Source organism: Pollicipes pollicipes, unplaced genomic scaffold, assembly GCF_011947565.3.
Source record: "Pollicipes pollicipes isolate AB1234 unplaced genomic scaffold, Ppol_2.1 Scaffold_4295;HRSCAF=5057_pilon_pilon_pilon, whole genome shotgun sequence".
NCBI lineage: Eukaryota > Metazoa > Arthropoda > Thecostraca > Pollicipedomorpha > Pollicipedidae > Pollicipes > Pollicipes pollicipes.
This window is the reverse complement of record NW_023596461.1, coordinates 10388969-10408087: the sequence shown is the minus strand read 5'-3', so window position 1 is coordinate 10408087 and position 19119 is coordinate 10388969. Positions and strand designations below refer to the sequence as shown.

The 19119-nt window shown below is 51.3% G+C and overlaps 1 protein-coding gene across 1 annotated transcript; it reads left to right on the top strand.

Moving 5' to 3' along the window:
* The first annotated feature begins 684 nt into the window (after positions 1-684).
* On the top strand, positions 685-14728 carry LOC119096696 (differentially expressed in FDCP 8 homolog A). Its single transcript, XM_037219591.1, has 6 exons — positions 685-887; positions 10970-11134; positions 11945-12111; positions 12382-12495; positions 13399-13617; positions 14024-14728. Exons 1-6 carry the CDS (start codon positions 734-736, stop codon positions 14624-14626), a joined length of 1422 nt encoding a protein of 473 aa, XP_037075486.1. The 5' UTR covers positions 685-733; the 3' UTR covers positions 14627-14728.
* Positions 14729-19119: the final 4391 nt, after the last annotated feature.

Sequence of the window (19119 nt, the reverse complement as noted above, 5' to 3'; positions counted from 1 at the left end):
GGGTCCCTGCTGCTGTCTGTCAGTCGTATGGTCAGGTGAGAAGGAAGGGTGTCCTAGGCCTGAGTGTGGGGCCCTGCTGCTGTCTGTCAGTCGTATGGTCAGGTGAGAAGGAAGGGTGTCCTAGGCCTGAGTGTGGGGCCCTGCTGCTGTCTGTCAGTCGTATGGTCAGGGTAGAAGGGAGAGTGTCCTAGGCCTGAGTGTGGGGCTGTCTGTCGGCCGTATGGTCAGGTGAGAAGGAAGGGTGTCCTAGGCCTGAGTGTGGGGCCCTGCTGCTGTCTGTCAGTCGTATGGTCAGGGCAGAAGGGAGAGTGTCCTAGGCCTGAGTGGGGGCCCTGCTGCTGTCTGTCAGTCGTATGGTCAGGTGAGAAGGGAGGGTGTCCTAGGCCTGAGTGTGGGCCCTGCTGCTGTCTGTCAGGCGCGCGCGCACAGCTGAGCTGGTGTTCCGCCCTGTTCAGCCGGGGCCGCCCTGCCGCAGTAAGGGAGCTGACCCGGCCACCGAGCCGCGCCTCTGGCCGGTCCTTGGCCGGCGGCAGCGGACCTCGGCTGGCGGCAGCAGACCTCGGCCGGAGGGAGCGGTCCTCGGCCGGCGGCAGCGGACCTCGGCTGGCGGCAGTAGACCTCGGCCGGCGGCAGCAGACCTCAGCCGGCGGCAGCGGACCTCGGCCGGGGGGAGCGGACCTCGGCCGGCGGCAGCAGACCTCGGCCGGAGGGAGCGGACCTCGGCCGGCACCGGATGGCGTCCGCCCATACCCCGTCGGCAGAGCCCGGCACCGGCGGCGGCGGGCACCGGCTGACAGCCCCCAGCTTCTGCGGCCCGCTCAGGAGCTGGTGCGACTCGTGCGGCGCGCTCATCATCTCCCCCTTGCACAGACGGCTCACCTGCCAACGTAAGTCGGCTGGGCTGCCGCCCTGTGCACGCTGCTGGGCAGGCGCCGGGGTCGGTTCTCGTCGACACGAAGGCACGGGTGGCGCAACGGAGCGGGAGGGGCAGGGCGGGATTTTGTACGAAACAGCTGCAATATTTGTGGTGCTATGGCGCGCACCAGGCAAGAAAATCGCATGATGCTTAACCAGACTAAACGAAGCTGTCCGCTGAAGAACACACGGAGAGTGTATTATGCGGTACACACGCTTAAAATGTAAATTTTCAATGATTTAGAAATTAATTTCAAGTAAAACAAACCTCACTAAAAGTTTGGATCAATGGCCGAGAACCAAGACAAAAGTTGAAGAAAGTGGGAGGGTAGTACTGCCCAGGGAATTGGAAAATACACGACTTCACCCGCAGGCTTTGCCTTACTAAATCCGTGGGCTACCTCTGGGACTGTGCACACACTAGAGCCTTTCGCAGGAAAAGTCTCCTTAACCTTATCAACTCGTTATCTATGCAGCTGTGCCCACACCCAGTCATTAACCAGCCGTGACCAGTGATGCCCACCCGCTACCCACTAGTATGCATTATCCCTGATATTTGATGAATAATTATGAAGACCATCGGGATCGTATACATCTGAACTTACTCTTTTGCGTGGTTAGTTGCAGTAGTGGTGTGAATGGAGCTAATCACAGATAAATTAAGTGTGAACAGTATCGTATTTCACGGGGAATCTGTCCGACATTACGCAAACGCCTTAACTATATCAGTACTCATACTTTCCCCCCAAAACCTTAACCAACTCACCCTGTTACCATATCACATGCGCTCCTATGGGGTTAACCAGCCCGTGAAGCTCTCTCGCCTACACCTGCCCATTAACCGTTTCTTGACAGGTCTACTTACACGTTACCTACCCGTTTGCTTTTTCACAGTGCGTAATCTCTAAATTATGGCAAAGTTTCCTCAAAGTTCCTGCCCGTACGGTGACTCAGTTGGTTTGGGCGTCCGCCTTCGCTCTACCACCAGTAGCGGATTATGTTTGAGTCGCTTTATATCCTCGCTGTTTGCCTCTGACTAGAGTATCCCGCGGAATGTGACAGCAGTCGCGCTTAAGTTAAGGTGACGTCAGAGAGTGAGGAAGACCGTGCCGAATAGACATGTAAATTTGCCGTCGCGGAGTTCTGCCGACGACCCGGAATGTTGCGGCCGAACGGGGAGCCAGCGCTCACGCAACGAGCATGGCTCAGCGCCGCCACTGGTCTCAGAAATCCATCTGATCAAAGGGCTCGACGAAATAATAAGATGAGATAAGGATTGTGCTTAAATTTTGCACCCAATGTTGCCGTTTTGCGTCGATAACTGTAAAATAATTACTTATGGATTTAAGAACGACGGCGCGAAGCGGAAGCAGTAAGATTGTGTGGGTTTTTTGAGACATCTACCTAGCATTTCGTAAAAATCTTACACGTGCCTGTGTCAATAACCAGCATTGCCGATATTCGTCCCTGGAGTTTTCCTAAAATGAATACAAATGCAAAGGCTAGCGATCACATATGAAAGCCCCGGGTCTGTCTAAACCGTGAAGTCTCCTATCGTCGAGTACCCATGTTCAGGACTGTCTGACCTAAAGGGCATTTTAATGAGCTTTGCCTTTTCAAATATGAACACCACGGGATTACTTCAAGGGCAATTTACATGACTGACTTCTTCCTTCCTGCAGGATGCGCTCGCTTCCATCTAAAGGCACCAAGCACCGAAATCCCTTGCATGAATTCCAGAGCATAAACATGGATGGTAAATAATCGAAGTCTGAACCAAACTGTAAGGAGAAAGCTACGCCACCAGCGTTGGTATCGGCTAGATTACACTTCTTTTGTAGAAGAAAGAGCCCTGACAGTTGGCTTTTGCTCGTTCCCTGATCGGTCAGCCAGCCACCTCAATATCATGCAGAAAACCGCCCACGACGCGTCAAATTTTTTGATATTTTTTCTTTCAAGCTGCTCACAAATTTCGCGATAGGTAGGAAGCCTTCAAAGAAGCAGTAGATCATATCACTGCGTCTTCGGGTATAGCACACATAGCGACTCTCTGGGGTCAAAACATATAATCAGGTTCTTACGATTTAGCATCATGGGTGAAGTTATTATACGGATGGGGAATTCAGCATTACGGGCAAGTTGTACGTCCTTGATCGTCCATGTCTTTGTGGTAGCACGAACACAACCTTTCGAAGATCTAGTCCAGCGGTCGTCGTAAGGCATCAACTGATGGCAAGAACTATGCATTTAAAGCCAGAATCCGACATACATGGAAAGAACTGAACACTACAAAAGCGATTAGCCGGCGGGAAGAGCGGCGAGACAGCCCTCTCAACCACCTTTGAGTAATAGCGTTCAGGTCTGCACCAGGTCAGTGACCGACCAGCTAGAAAAACAGCACGCATGCTTTGCAGCTCTTGGCGCGGAGCACACGGACGGCTGGACTCTGGAGTCAATGTACTGATACCGGACTCCCAAATAGCGGTGTTTACAGTGAGCCTCGCAGTGGCTCTAATGCGCCACGTCACAGTGCTGTGTCACGCAGCGCAAGTCGTACTTCCAGTATCTCGGTATGGGAGACGGTGTGGCGACAGGTCCAGCCGGCTGGGGGCGAAGTCCACGGTGGTATTGAACTGATCTCTGTACTGATCCTGCTGCAGCAAGAGCGCTTTCAGAGATTCCACGAGAATGCGTAGGAACCTCTGAATGATGAAGTTCAAGGAGCACTTTCGACGCTTCTGGCACATGGAGTACATGCGTGGGCTTCTGATCTCCGTCAAGCACTTCTTCCTTGGCAAATAGGCCAAAGCAGTCCAACAATGGCGCCTGGCCCGTCATTGATCTGGTCGGCAGGCTCAGGTCCCCGAACTACGAGGTCTTCAGGAACAAGAAATGCTTCCAGCGCTCCAGCGGTTTCAGGCTGGCACTGCGGCTGTCATCGATGTGGATGATTGTCGGTTTGAGCTGGTTGCTGAAGTCGTCCACGTCCTCGTGAACCCAACCGCTGCCCTGCAAATCCAAAGCCCTACAGCAGGCATCTGAGAAACTCTTGTGCGCCCTGCTGCTGATAGTCCATAAATCATGCCGCAAACCGCCGCCATTGTTCTTTCAATGGGGAGGTTGTCAGCGCCCGGTCAGCCCCTTCTGAGCTCTTCCATACACCTTGTGCCAATTCATGTCGGGGTGTAAATTGGCCTTAGAATGACGAACTGGTTTGTTTAATGACGCACTGGACTTTCAGACATGTAGTTCGCAGACATGGAGTTCCTATGTAGGTTGTAACCCCATATAGGTTTTCAGACATGTATGGTACATAGTGGGGCGAGTTGTAGCGTATCCAAGTGCCATCAGGACTATTTGCTTCAAATGTATGCGACGGATGCCGGCTTTACCCCACCCGGCTGACGCACAAGAGCGCCCTGTATCTTTCAGTGTATTGGCGGCGACATACGCGCGCGCGTCCTGAGGTGAGCGCGACAAATATGAGTTTTGCATATAGCTGAAAATTTTGGCGTTTGGTGGAAATATGTGCTTAAGGTCTTTCGGTATAGCCAGATTAATCCTAATACTGTACTGAGTGGTGGGAAGTAAAGTGCCACACATGCCGCGAAAATGGCGTCTGCCAGTTAAATATTTCGCGGGATGACGCAGATTTTCGTCCAAGATGTCGGACGGTACATGTATGAGCTATGCATGGATTATGTTGTGTCAGTGATATAATGTACCGACAATAATGTCGTGGACTGGTTTACCGTCAATGATGGACTAACATGATTGTCATGACGTATCGTCATCGAGACAGCAAGTGGGCATTTTTAGAACATATGTAGATCCTTAACTGCTACTTGCGTAACAGAGCCCGAGGGGACAGTGGTTGTAGAGCAAACACTGACATACAAAAAGGGCAGATCTGTGTCAGGTCACAATGATGACGATTCATGAAATAGAAGAGAGGAGCGCCTTTTGTTTATGTATGGTAACACATTCAGTGTGCTTGCGATACAACCTGCTGCATGCAAAAGAAAAAATTGATGCAGCTTCCCTGCTATGTGGTGCCATTTACCATTGGGTGGGGCAGATTGTATCATATGAAAGCGGTTTACCAAAGGTTGTTTACCAAGAAAATGAAGACGTGCTCTCCAAAAAATGCATGAAAAATGTGTTGCTGCACATGCATCTGCAGCTATAAGCGTCTTATCCTATTCCCTGAGTTATGGTGTCAAGGAGCCCAAAATAAAAGGTGATGCAACTCACCATACCCTCCCCATATGGATACTGATGTGTGTAACAGTTCGATAAGGGAGCACATGCCCCCGGCTCCCCTTGAACGCAGCACTGCCCAAGAGGTTCCCTGTGAGGAGGCCCACTTTGTCCAGCAGGCCCGCTGAAAAATCCTGCCTCCCCAACTTAGAATCCCAGGCGCCCTACACCCGGGAGATGGCCGACATCTCGGAGACGTGTTGGTTGCTCTCACGTGGTATTTGCCGGCAAACACACGAGTGGATACTCATCGCTGTTTGCGGTCTGGATGGTTTTTGTGGCGCTCCATCTGTCACGTGTTTGTTCGTGAATGATAACTAACGAGAATGGGAACAGGGTAAAAATCACACCACAGGCAGACGATTAGGTTTGTTTATATCTGCCTGCGATGTGGGCCAGAAGGTCGCTACTGAAAACACAGTTGTTTTTCGCAGGCAAAGAACAAGATCGTGAGTGATCGAAGAGCACATTCCTCAGCAAAAGCTCACTTCATACTTTTGGATTACTTTCCTGTAAATCTGAAGGCCTTCGTCGACTCATGTCCAGTCCGGACGGTGACGGATCGTTCCTGTCTCGACATGCACGCCCCCCCCCCCCCCCCCCCCCCCTCCTCAGCGGTGTTATCTGTACTGCCGAGGGAGGCGGAACTGACGCTGCGGACCGGCAGCTGACCTCTGAGCTGACCGATAGCTGATCTCTGAGCTGCCGCGGCGGGCAGATATCAGCGGTCTGATGCAATCGTGCTAGACATGACGTTAGCCACGGTTTCGAAAAAAAAATGCACCTGTATTTTCCAGAGCTGACTCACATTCTTTGTCACGCACCGCGCTCCCAAAAGATAGCATTCAGGGACCGGCTGCTGGTGTTCGGTCCCATGGGTGTCGATTCATATTCTTTTGAGCCCCCCCCCCCCCCCCCCTCCACTCCATGTTGAGCTGTTCCTCCCTCGGCTGGCTTGCCTCCCACTTTTTTTGCTGCCATATTACAAAAGTATAGTGAAATGGTCATCACGAAAAGACTGTCTACCTTGGACATCGTCTGCTGCCTATCCGGGGGTGTTGGTTCGCTCTTTGCCGACTACAGGGCAGATCCAGGAATGCCGATCGGTGGGACCCCTTCCAGAAGGGGCGTCAACTTCACCCAAGGGGCTACTAAGGCTGCACAAGAAATCAGATATGCCTTAAATTTTGGCTGCCTCATTTTATGAAATTGCTGAAAATAACATAAGATCCACGCTCGGCTGGTTGGTCTTCACCAAAGAGATGACCACGTCGCTTAATACAGGCCCGTCTCACGTGAGCAGCTTGCAGTGCGGGTTCTCGTGCCCGGTCGTGTCGGTCGATCGGTGCTGAAACATAATTGCTATTCACAGGCAAAGAACAAGATCGTGAGCGATCGAAGAGCATACTCCTCAGCAAAAACTCCTCTTCATACTTTTGGATTGTTAGAAACTGGAGAGTTTTATATTTTGAGAAAGACGGGGCTTTGAACTGCATCGAAGGCTCCTCAAGTTGCCTACTTCAGTTCAGAATTCCATACAAATGTGAAATTCTTCCTTAAATGCAAAAAACAGGGGGTCATTCTCAGGACCAATGAACACCTGACGAAGATCGGAGAGCTCAATGTCGGAAACATTGTGTATCTACCACTTACACCTACAACGAGAGTGACAGTCTGAAAACATATTCCATCTGTAATCCTCGCACTCCGTCTCATGACATTGGCAGAAATATTATCGTGCTGTGTGATTCCATGCAGTTTTTACACCGGGAAAAGTTGTTTCTAATTTCAAAACAACGTTGCACATTATATTCGGTTTCGGTTTTGGACTCGCGATTTCCAACTGAAGGCCTCCGCTTTAACTTCGCGTTCCTGAATTCAAAGCCCTGGACTTCAGCTTCCGCTTCGTAGGTAAAAGTTCAGAGCCACTGCCTTCACAGTCGCCTTTTTTAAAAAATATATAAGAAGCTACTAGCGTCGGCTTTGGTTCTGCAGATTAAAACTTAGCAGCAATCGCTTTCGGCTTCAACTATGGTCACGCTACCTTGGCTTCGAACTTGGCTTCGAAGCCAGGAACCTGACTTCGTCCCAGTGACTGACTTGGCCGAGAAAGCAGTGAACATAATCTCATAATCTCATAGTCATAATCATTACGCATCATATAAGTTAAGCTGTTTTCGGATCCAGCATAAGTCCATGTGAGCTACAGCCCGAAGGGGAACGTTCCACATTTGGAGATATTAAAGCAAGCATCAGACATGATGCGATAGGCTCACTTAGAACTATTGATATGCTTTTATGTGGAAAAGCCTGTTCTAAGCAGCACAGCTTCTCTGCACAGTCAATATTCTCTTTACTGCGTCATTGGTTGATTACGTCATCGTGCCTTACACAACATTGATTGAGAGCTAATGGACGGCTATTTTATCAGGAAATCGCGCTCGCGAACACTAGATATGAACGACTCGACGATTATATTTTTGTTGGCCTTGGTCACCGCATGACTAATGGGATGGCAGATGGCATCATAGGAGCCTGGGCGACCTTGAAATAGTCCCCGAAATGGTCTGCACACCTTCGTGGGCGTATAGCTCAGAAATTGGAGGGGCTTAATTCTTAAGAAGGGCGGGGCCGTGGAACAGAATCAAATGATCTTCGAGATGGCCGGTTCAGTTCAACACCGCACACAAATGTGCAACACTCCGTTTAAGGTGCCACTTTTAGTCCGCAGGGCACGTGGTACTGCGCTAACCCCCTTTAAGGTGCCACTTTTAGTCCGCAGGGCACGTGGTACTGCGCTAACCCCCTTTAAGGTGCCACTTTTAGTCCGCAGGGCACATGGTACTGCGCTAACGGGACAAAATCTTCCTCATCGAACCACCAGAACGTAGAGATGGCGTGCGTAATACACGTGAGAAAATCGGTTAATGGCCGTGGTTCGCGACGGTGCTGAAATGCATCACATTTACGGGCGTTTGTGTACTGGGCGCTGCAGGTTCTGTTACAGCGCATGGGCGTCTTTGAAATGGCGATGCCTTGTCTTAAAACTTGTGTATCTTCTCAATGCCATGGGCAGCCAAATCCCTCATGGCTCTGTTGAGGAGCCACTTTATCCTTAAGAATATGTTTGTCGTCCTTAAGACATTCTCAGGCGCCGAGGACGCCATTTTGGGATATCCAGACATTTCTCCACAATTTGGAGTACCAGGTTTTTATGACAACCTAACTCAATGGCAATTTTCAGCTGGGCTTGCGCAAACCTTTCGAGACATCTCACAACAGGTATGCAAGGGATATTTGATAGTAAAACAGGAATATAATCCGGATCGACTTGCAAACAAAACTGAGCAGCTTGTACTTCAATCAGCAATTGTATCTGCTCCAAAAATTCGTATCCTCAGATTGGACGGATTTCTGAGACCAGAGAGCACACAAAATAACGGTTTTTGCGTGAGTCCTGCACCGTCTAAATTGTTATGAAATTCAAGGTCGACGATTGGTGAATTAACTCCTGATAAGATCAGAGTTCAATCTTGGTTGAAAATTGAGTTGGAAATGTATGAGAAATCCCATAAGGAAATCCCAATCCGGAATTTGCCATCTTGCAATCCCGCTCTTATCTCTGCTTCATAGCGGTAATATGAGGAGGTCTCAGAATATTTTGCGACCCGTCATGAACCTAATGTGGCATTGCATTTACAGTTTTACTATGCAAAGAAATTAACAGCTCTACAATAAATATATTTTTCATCTAGATATCTGCATTATACAGACGTTAAATACTGGCGACCGTAAACGTTGCACTGATACGAATTTTGACGATATACAAGATTTCACTTGACGTTACACTCAGACATCCTGCCTTGCCTAAATTTTGTGTGGAAATGCTGGTTTGAACCATCGAACCTGGACTCTGTCGAACCACTCCTGTCGTTGAAGTTTCTAGGGTTGTCGTTCTAGTACCTCTAGAGTATTAGTTCTCCATTGACATATACATACTTGCAACAGTATTTTTCGGTTAAGTATTCGGGAGAGAATAGCAGAGTAGAACGGGTTTTCTAATGTGTGATTACTGGATCTAAACATCCCGTCAGGATCTTGACGGCCCGGCACGCTGCGAAAAAAACTCGTTAAGCTTATTTTACCATCGGTCAATGCTTCTCAAGCGCCTTGCTTACATTGCTGAGAGGTGCTTACAAATACCTAATGCGGTCAGAATGATAATTATGTAAGAGATCAACGGCTTTGAAATGACACTGGGCTTCATAGCTTTTTCGCGATATGTCAGAGAATGGGAATATTTACTTGAAATAATATGTATTTCGACCACCGGTCTTCTTCAAACAGGCACGTTTACTCAAAAAGGCCAGCTTCAACAGACGTGTTCTTGAAAAAAGAACCGCAGTTGACAAATGCTTGTAACAAAGTCCACTTTTTGGCATCAAGCGGTCCACCGCCAGCCACCGTTCATTGGTCGAGAATCCCCCCCCCCCTCCGCCGGACTCGCCGGCCGGATGGCGTCACCCTCCCCCCTGTCGGTGCGCGTTGCATCAGCCACCCGGGGGAGGAGAGGGGGTGTGCCGCAATAGAGCCGTCTCTGTTCAGGCCCAGCTTTCTGGCAAATAGACCTGTTTAACGTTCCACATGGTATATGGTCTGAATGACTTGTTATTCAGGCCACATACCACCTGTTCCGCCGAAATCTAGAACAATGCACACCTCATAATGTGACTGAATACTTGCTTTCAGAAGTCATGCTCAGCGACTCAACAGCCAACGCTTGCATCAGACGGTTTCGAGAATCGCGAAGTGATTCCGCTCTTTATAATTGGTTAGCCAAATAGCCGCGTCCGTTGCATAATACGTACGTTTCCGTTCTTAATACGTACGCTACGTTTCTCATTGGTTGCTAATGATGTGACATTACATCACTTCCACGACAGGCGATCGTTACTGTTCCCGCGTGGAAGTGGTTTATAAGGGGAACCGTTTGTTACCAGGTGTACTCATAGACTCATTCGATTGAAGACGCAAGATTGCTGTTGGTTGTGTGCGTGGGCACTGCGATGTGGAGGGAATGTTGGTGAGTGTGAGCTACGAGTAAACAGAATCTCTAGACTGACATCATTTATCACGCCGACTCGCGAGAGGGACTGGCATAAGCGAGGTCGGCACTAGTAAAACTGTCACGCACACAAAAATCCTCCACAGCCCCGCATGCGCAGTCGATCCAGTGAACACCGCCTGTGATATATACGATGTCGCCGTCAATGCACAAAGCAGTCTTGGTGTCAATGACAGGGTCGAATCGAGATGCGACTGGGGTTGGGCGGGGTAAGGACGCGCAAGTTCGCCAGATTTTTGCACCACTTGAAGATTAGTGGTAATAACAAAACATTGAATTCCGTATTTTTCATTAACAAATAACACTTAAAGTGGATCGTTCCGCTTTTTACACAATCACTAGGATCCTGCGGTCAAAGGTCATCAAGAACCTTTTCTATGTTGCAAAGCACGAACACATCGCGATGGCGTAAAGTTTATCGATATTGGGGGAGTGCCGCCTTCCTGCCTGACCTGGGGTCCTGGCGTCACAACTTCACGGCACATTTTCCCGGTTCAAATTTTGTGTTTTTACGTAAGTTGTTAAATGCATTTGAGAGGAGCATTCTGCACATAAAGACACGAGTAATAACTTCATTCCTCGGAGAACCCAGGAGAATAAAGACGTAGTCAGTCGGTCGACGGCGTGTTCACGGAGTAGGAGTAATGGGTGCGCCTGACTCGGCGGCAGGGTGCAGCCTGTGCGTGCACGTCAAGTGTGCGGGGAAGATCCGGCGGCGGTGTGCCGCAGAGCGGGTCCGCCGCCACCCTGCCTACAGTCTGCGCATCTGCCCGGAGACTGGACTCAGCGGGCAGAAGTTCAAGTGCGCCGAGTGCGCCAGATTCGTCCTGCCCGGTCGGTGAGATCACGGCATGTGTCCTGACAGCTGAGGAGTGGCAGTGGCGGCGTGTTCTATGAATGCTTTGCGCGTACGGTGCTGTTCCAGGGTGATATGAGTTACGCTGTCAAGACGGATAAGCTTGAACTTGACTAACGATGACATGTTTTACGTGTATCCATGACATGGTATGTACCCATCCATGACATATATTATGTTGTGCACTACACCTTATGCACACACCTTAGAAGGTTACCGAGGGATTCTGTTGGAATGGTTTTGCATTTCTGTATGCGTGTCGCTCACATGTATTGCACTTCCAGCGCCATCAGAAACAAATCGTAAGCACACCGTCAATGATTGCAACCAAAACTAGCACAGACACAAAACTACTTCACACGTTTGCGCGTCTCCATGCCCTGGCCGTATAAAGCACTCAAATGAAAGCATGTTGGTGGCCCACCGTGCATCTCGCATGACATCCTCGAATAGGAACCGGGGAAGCATTCACAAGCCCCGCAAGACACCTGCCGCAGCAGAAAAGCTTGGGCGGTGTCCAAGATAACTATGCAAAAGCTGAGCATACGCATGCATGTACATGCACGGGTAACACCACATCTACTCCGTAGCGAGTCGGCTGCATTGCGCGGTGGGCCCGCACGGGGATCTGTCAGGCGCAGTCTAGTGCACGCGGGGCCCACGGACGAGCCGAGGGTGAGACCCGACTGACCGTGCCGCCTGAGCCCGGCAGACGCGAGCTGGACGAGCCGCGGCGCTCTGTACGCCGAGGGTGAGACCCGGCTGACCGTGCCGCCTGAGCCCGGCAGACGCGAGCTGGACGAGCCGCGGCGCCCTGTACGCCGAGCTGGACCTGGTCAGCTCGCCGCGGCTCTGCGACTACACGGGCCGCTACTTCTGCGCCCGCTGTCACCGCGGTGACCGAGCCATCATCCCTGCCCGTGCCATCCGCAACTGGGACTTCCATAGGTATCCGGTACGTGCCGGTGCAGGCGAGCACGAGGCCCCCGACTGCGAAGTGTCGGCTCCAGCTCACCAGAGGGGAGGGGAGGCTAGGAGCTTCGGGAAGTGCCTTTACGCTGGTGATGGATACTGGCGATCCCCGGTCGCAGTCGTGCCATTCATTTCCCATGTTTGTACGTCATGCCGCCCCAGTTATGATGCGTGATGCGTGAATACCCATGAGCTTATTCTTAGTCATCATCGGATCACGTACAGAACAATGTCCTGCGACCGCATGCTGCAGGTGTCGTGCGGGGTGCGTGAGTACCTGGAGCTTATGTTCGACCGGCCCGTGCTAGACGTAGAGGAGGCCAACCACCTGCTGTTCAGCTACGTGGAGGAGCTGGGACACGTACGGGTGAGCTTTGCCTTCAACATGCTGTGGCCGCCTGCCAGGCTGCTGCGTCCTGGAGGTGGTCCGACAGGCAGACGCCACGCCCCGTCGGCCGTGCCGTCGCGTTGGCTTGATTCCCGTCGAGTTCATCCAGGACCTCCTGGCGCCTGCGGGAGTGCTTCTCGCCAGCAGTACCAAGGCGGTGGTTTTAGATAGCTGGCCCTAGGCACAGCGCTCGCCTGTCGTGCTCCAGCCGTACCCTGCAGCCGGGTGCCGTCAGCTAGCAGGAGCTGCGGCAGCGGCTGGTGCAGATGCATGTCGTGCTTTATCCGTACCCTACAGCCGGAATGCCGTCGGTCAGCAGGAGCTACGGCAGCGGCTGGTGCAGGTAGCTGTCGTGCTTCAGCCGCGCCGTGCGGTCGGGGTGCCGTCGGTCAGCAGGAGCTACGGCAGCGGCTGGTGCAGATGCCTGTCGTGCTCCAGTCGTACCCTGCAGCCGGGGTGCCGTCGGCCGGCAGAAGCTGCGGCAGCGGCTGGTGCAGATACCTGTTGTATTCTATCCGTGCGCTGCAGCCGGGGTGCCGTCGGTCGGCAGGAGCTGCGGCAGCGCCTGGTGGAGATACTGGCGCAGATAACTGTCGTGTTCTACCCGTGCGCTGCAGCCGGGGGGCCGTCGGTCGGCAGGAGCTGCGGCAGCGGCTGGTGCAGATAACTGTCGTGTTCTATCCACACCCTGCACCCGGGGTGCCGCCGGCCGGCAGAAGCTGCGGCAGCGGCTGGTGGAGATAATTGTGCAGACAACTGTCGTGTTCTATCCATGCGCTGCAGCCGGGGTGCCGTCGGCCGGCAGGAGCTGCGGCAGCGGGTGGTGCAGATACCTGTCGTGTTCTATCCGCACCCTGCAGCCGGGGTGCCGTCGGTCGGCAGGAGCTGCGGCAGCGGCTGGTGCAGATGCGACGGTGCACGCTGCCGTGTCCGGCTGACGGGGCGCGCCTGCCCTCCTGGCTCGAGGCCCGGCCGCACCTGCTAGGCTCGCCACGCCTCTACAGCTTGCGCGACCTCAGCGACGTGTGGTCCGGCCAGCTGGCCGCTCTACTGGTGAAGGCGCACGAGCAGCTCGACGCACACCTCCGGAAGCGGTGTGAGGTGAGCGACCGTCTGTCCAGCGACTCTGTGCTCTCCATGCCCTCATCCGGACCGCTGGTATCCTACTCTTTTTAGGACGATGTTCTTATTTTTTTCATCGGGAACAAGGTAATGTTTTGCTAATCGGTATGGACTATGACGTCACCGACATGACCGGTGAAAAATAACTTGCTGTGGTAGCAACATTCATGAAACGCCTGTTGAATGCTTTCAGTGAGAAAGGACTTAAACACCTGAACACGCCGATGGCGCATGGCGGACAAAAATAAGGAAAGCAATGCATTTTCACACAGATGTTTGTCACAGAACCAACCACATGTGTATCATGGCACCAGCAGCTATCGGTCTTGAACAGTCTGTTCTGGGGTCAGAGCTGACGGGTAACGTGGCCGGTGCCGTTCCTCAGACATGCCGCCGCACCGCCCAGACGTGCCAGCTGTGCTGGGAGGGCGCCCCGCTGTTCCCGTTCGACGCGCAGGTGTCGGCCTGCGTCCACTGCCGGCACGTCATGCACGCTCACTGTCGAGCGCTGCAGGCCGGCTCGTCGTGTCCGTGCTGCCAGCGGACCGACGCGTGCACCGACGCGGACGGGCCGGACGCACCCGGCGACGAGACGGACAGACGCCAAGCGGACGGAGAAGAGGAGGCGACAGAGGAAGGCGACGGAGGAACAGTGGCTGGCGGTGGTAGGGAGTGCGGCGACGGGGCGGAGAGGGACAGCGGAGACGGTGCGAACGGCGTGGAGCAACGGGTGCAGAGCGGAAGAAGGCGTGGAAAAGATGGCACGGAGACAGAGATGAGGCAGACGGGTGGGTCAGGAGCGGCCTTAGCCAGTGGGCTGCAACAGCCAGCCGGTACGCCGTCTGGGGCCGCCAGCCGGCTGGGAACGAGGCCCGTGATCGACGGAGTGTCGGCCAGCTCGGCCGCGTGGCTCCGAGCGCTCGACAAGGACAGAGACAGGGACAAGGACAGGAGCAAGGGCGGGAGCAGGGACGGCGTCCGGCCGTAGCCGGTGGCCCCTTACCAGCCCCCGGTAGAGGCTCAGTCTGTCGCCACCGTTAGCAGAGCGTGGCAGAGGGTAGCCGACTGAGGCGAACTTCAGAACTGTGCCGGTGGGTGCAGTGTTTGGCAGAAACCGGCGCGAAAATGGCGTTGGGTGCTATCCGCAGCCACGTTAGGGAACTGGACAAGTCTTCATCTCTTTGAACTCACCTTTGACTTTTAATGCCGTGTTTTTTGCTGATGTCCTGAGTGTTGGGAAAGATGTCCTGTGTTGTGGTAAAGCATTCCATGCACAATGCGTCTAGATAGTAAGTTTGCTTACCAGATAGCCACTGCTTGACTGTCAGCACAGCAAGTTTACTAGAGGATTGCGCTGATTGGTGATTTCATGCAACAACGTCATGGCGCAACGGTGTTTGTGGCAGGTAGAAAACTTGCTCAATCTAGAGAACCTACTCAATCTGCATGACAGTCAGACACGTGTCCAGACTTATCCTCTCAGAGGAGAAGCGGCATGTGCCATTTTTAATTTGGTGTAAACCTCTCGGCTCAGGGGGAGGGTCCATCCCCCACCCTGGCCCTTTGGTTTCGTCCCTGATGGTAGTGCATTGTAGGACGGTGTCGTTTAATGTCATGTGGCTGTCTGTTATTGCGTGCATGGATTTTGACCAAACTACTGCCCAAGCTGTGATTAAAAAGGAGACGGATTTTATCATATGGGCGATGATTTCAATCTAGACATTGCGTGTTTTGACTACCCTAGCTGAGAGTTTGATCTTTGAGTTGTCTTTGTAAGCCGTCGCTGAACCAATATCATCGAACGCGCACGATCGCATCATTTTGCATTACAACGTTTGTTCCGAATACTACCGTAGTGTCTTCGTTGCACTGAGGCCACGCCACCCTGTCAAAGATACGCCCAGCGGGGATTATATGAACGGATTAAACGAATATTTAGGTGTCGGGCGATAACCCGGAAAGTGTTACTAATTCGGGTTCCACGAAAATCAAAACACCAAAGTCTGCTTTGCGAATATTTGGTACATTCCAGTGCCGAAATCACAGCACAACTTTCAAAGCACACGATTTTTTAATGTTATTTTTTACATAACAGGTATATTTCGAATACAAAAAAAGAATACAGATGGGCCACTGGCTGGAAACGGGGAACGCGACAGTAGCAAATTAACCAACTCCGCCAAAACGTTTGGCCACTGCGGTAAACGTCCTGACTCGCTGGATGAAGTCAGCGACAATATACGTATTTTCATGTCTTGTTATGTGCCAAAAATGCTTTTGAGTGAAAAATTTGGTGATGTCCATGACATAATATTAAAACTCACAGCGCACAGTCTGGCATGAGACATCTAACATTACTAGGTTTGCAGTATGCGCTGCAATATTTTGTCGTGGTCGTCACACAATTTTTCAGCTAAAACGTTTTTACCACGTGACAAAGTACATTTTGGTCGCTGACCTTTTTCACTAAGCTGGAACGCTTTGCCATCCCCGGCCAGGCGTTTCGGTGTTTTTTTCTTCTCAAGTTGCATATGTTGCGTTTTCCACTTTAAACCAATGGGGCACGTATGCATGCGCCGACAGTGCCCCGCCGGTCCAATCCGATCGCCAATCGATTGTAAAGCTCCATACCCACTGGCCTGGCAGCATGCCAAATTTCGTGTAGCCGGCTGGAACTGGCGGCGAGACGCAAATGCATTTGTGGATGACGAACGGACAGATGGACGGGCATTGTGCGGATTATAATATTTTCCGATACTTTCCGATAAAAAAATGGAGGTAAGCGAGCTAAAAAATACGGATGGCATTGAAAACCGCATTGTTATCAACTGCCTATCAATCTTACAGACGAAATAATGTGATGGAAGGTACGCAACATTTCTGATTGCAGACCCAACTTGCTTTTTAGATATAACCCTTGGTTTACGTTAAAACTATGTATGCTTTTTGTAAACCTGTGCTTTGATTTCGGCATTCAGTCGTTTTCAGAATATTCGAAAGCTGATTCCGACATTTGATTTTAACTGAAACAAAATACTCTGCCGAACGTTCCATTCCGCTGAATACGCATTTTCCGCTTTATTTGACACTGTATCGTTAGCATTTGAAGAACCAGCCTGCCCGCTGGTTTCAAGCATTTTGTCATGTCACCGTTTTCTTATGCCGCCATGAATCAAAACATTGCCCTTTAACTGCTAACCATTTGGAGGTCCGGCCTTAAGGCAAGTCGTTGTTTTGGTACGCCGCCACTTTGCAGTTCGCTATTCAGTTGTTTGCCAATTCGACGTGTCGACTTATTTACATTCCACCACTTGGGGTTCACCATACGCCTCTCGCCACTTTTGAACATAGACGTTTTACATTTCGTCCCTTTGCAGTCAGCCATTTCACCGATTCTACTTTTGGTACGCCGACTTTTTTTGCATGCCGCCATTCCACAGTCGTTATTCAGTAGCCAACCGAAAGGCACTCGTCAATGGGACCTTTCAACATTTTTTTCACACAACCTTCACAATATTATCGTGCACAAACGGCTGTACCCGCCGTGCACTATATGAAAGGGAATGTTCCACACTTGAGAATATTGTGGCTGGTACCACACATAATAAAATAAAATCACTCTTAACTATTGCTTTGCCTTTAAGTTTAAAAGGACTGATAAAGACAACAACAGCATTTAACTATCAAGCAAATATCTCACTCAATACGTCATCTTTGGTTACGTTATGAAATTCATTATTCTTTCAATTATTCACGTCTATATGACGTGAGAGTCGCTGCCAGACAAACCATGTCAGGATTGCCACTGTAACGGACGGGCTTGCTCACCTGAAATACTGCAACTTGCTGAAAGGTGGCGGTGGTGGGGCCGATTATTGCTATGGGCTCGTGCTTTGGCCCTTTCTCGTGTTCTTGCGCAGCTGTCCGTGACTTCATATTGCTTACTGGTATTCACTTGCTCGGTTATGGCGCTAATCTTAAGCTGTTCGATTTTCAGTCTTATTTCCATTATAGTTCGTGCCATAATTTCGGTTCCATTCGCAATCGTACGAAACGTGATACGTGTTCGAAATTTGCATTCCACGTACTACATTGGATGACAATCGTTGGTGTCTTTTTTGCCAGAAATCGTGTTGACGTCCACCAGACACGAAGACTCAATGATCATAATCTGAATGGCCTTGAACACTACATGGCCAATGAGGTGGCAGCATTCGGGTGACTTCTATGGCGTCATGTATGTGTGGCTGAACTCGAAATTGTCTGTACGAAGTAGTCTGGGTAAGTTCACGGGCGTCAAGCTCAGCAACAATAGAGTTTTTAAGTCTTGAAAAAGGCGTATCTGTGAACTGCGCTGAATATTCTTCAAGATGGCTGTCTCAGTTCAAAACACCATTCAAACTGCAGCACTCCCTTTAAGCAGTTGTCATTGGCCGCCGTGGCTTGCCCGGCGGCCAATTGTCTACTGCAGCCGATGCGACCACATTGAAAGATGTGCTGTCAGTAGGCCAACCGAATGAAATGGGCAACTGCATTGGGCATACGTGCTGCAGTGCCAGCGAAAAGCCCCTGGCCTCTTAGCGCGTGGTTTTAAACATCTTTGGTCAGCCGCCGCATGCCGGCCATCACGCCGCGCGCTTGTCCGCCACATTTAGTATGGCGCCACCATTAGTCATATGAACAAACAAGATGCTACCAGCTAATTACTGATTCCCATTCCACCCAACAGTTCTCCCACAATGATACTGTGTAAATACGACGACCACCCCATCCCTCAAGGCGTAAAAGATAAGCATCCTTTATTGGCTACCGTAACTCTGTCGATGCTCGCGGAGGCCGGAGGCCGTCCCAGCAGCATTGAGTGATGCGCTGCAAGTTGGTCAAAGGAATAGGGACAAGCGGACTGTGACGCCAGCTGATAACCCCGCAGTCCCTCTGTCGCATGTCCATGGTTACTCTTTTCGCGAGCGATTTGGCTATTCTACCTGGGCCACAGTATCATTACCATCGCGCTACGGAACGGCCATCTGCATTTCACAGTGTCACGTAAGAAGGTCATTTCTTAAAATTTAAAGAAGACATATGCATTCGAAGAAGGTACAGCAGGTATGTTTACCGATGACTAATTTACGATGCAGGCCGGTAGTGCTCCCACAATGATATCGTGCACACATTATGACGCACGGCGCGCATAGCAATCAGTGTTTATAATTGGCTCTCGTAACTTGGCAAATCACCCGTGCGAACGGCGCGCCAGCATTGAGTGATGCGCTGACTGGTGGCCAACGCTTGGGGTGAATGCCTTCATCGAACAATCATGGTGCAGCGTCAGCTCTTAGTCCTTCAATAGCGCTATCGAAAGCACGATCGCACTCTTCGCGCATGATCATGAGTATTTTCCGGGACACCATACGCTGGCCAATGCCTATTATGGGACGGACCGGCCGACAGCACCTAGGGATGCTCCGTCAGGGATCATGT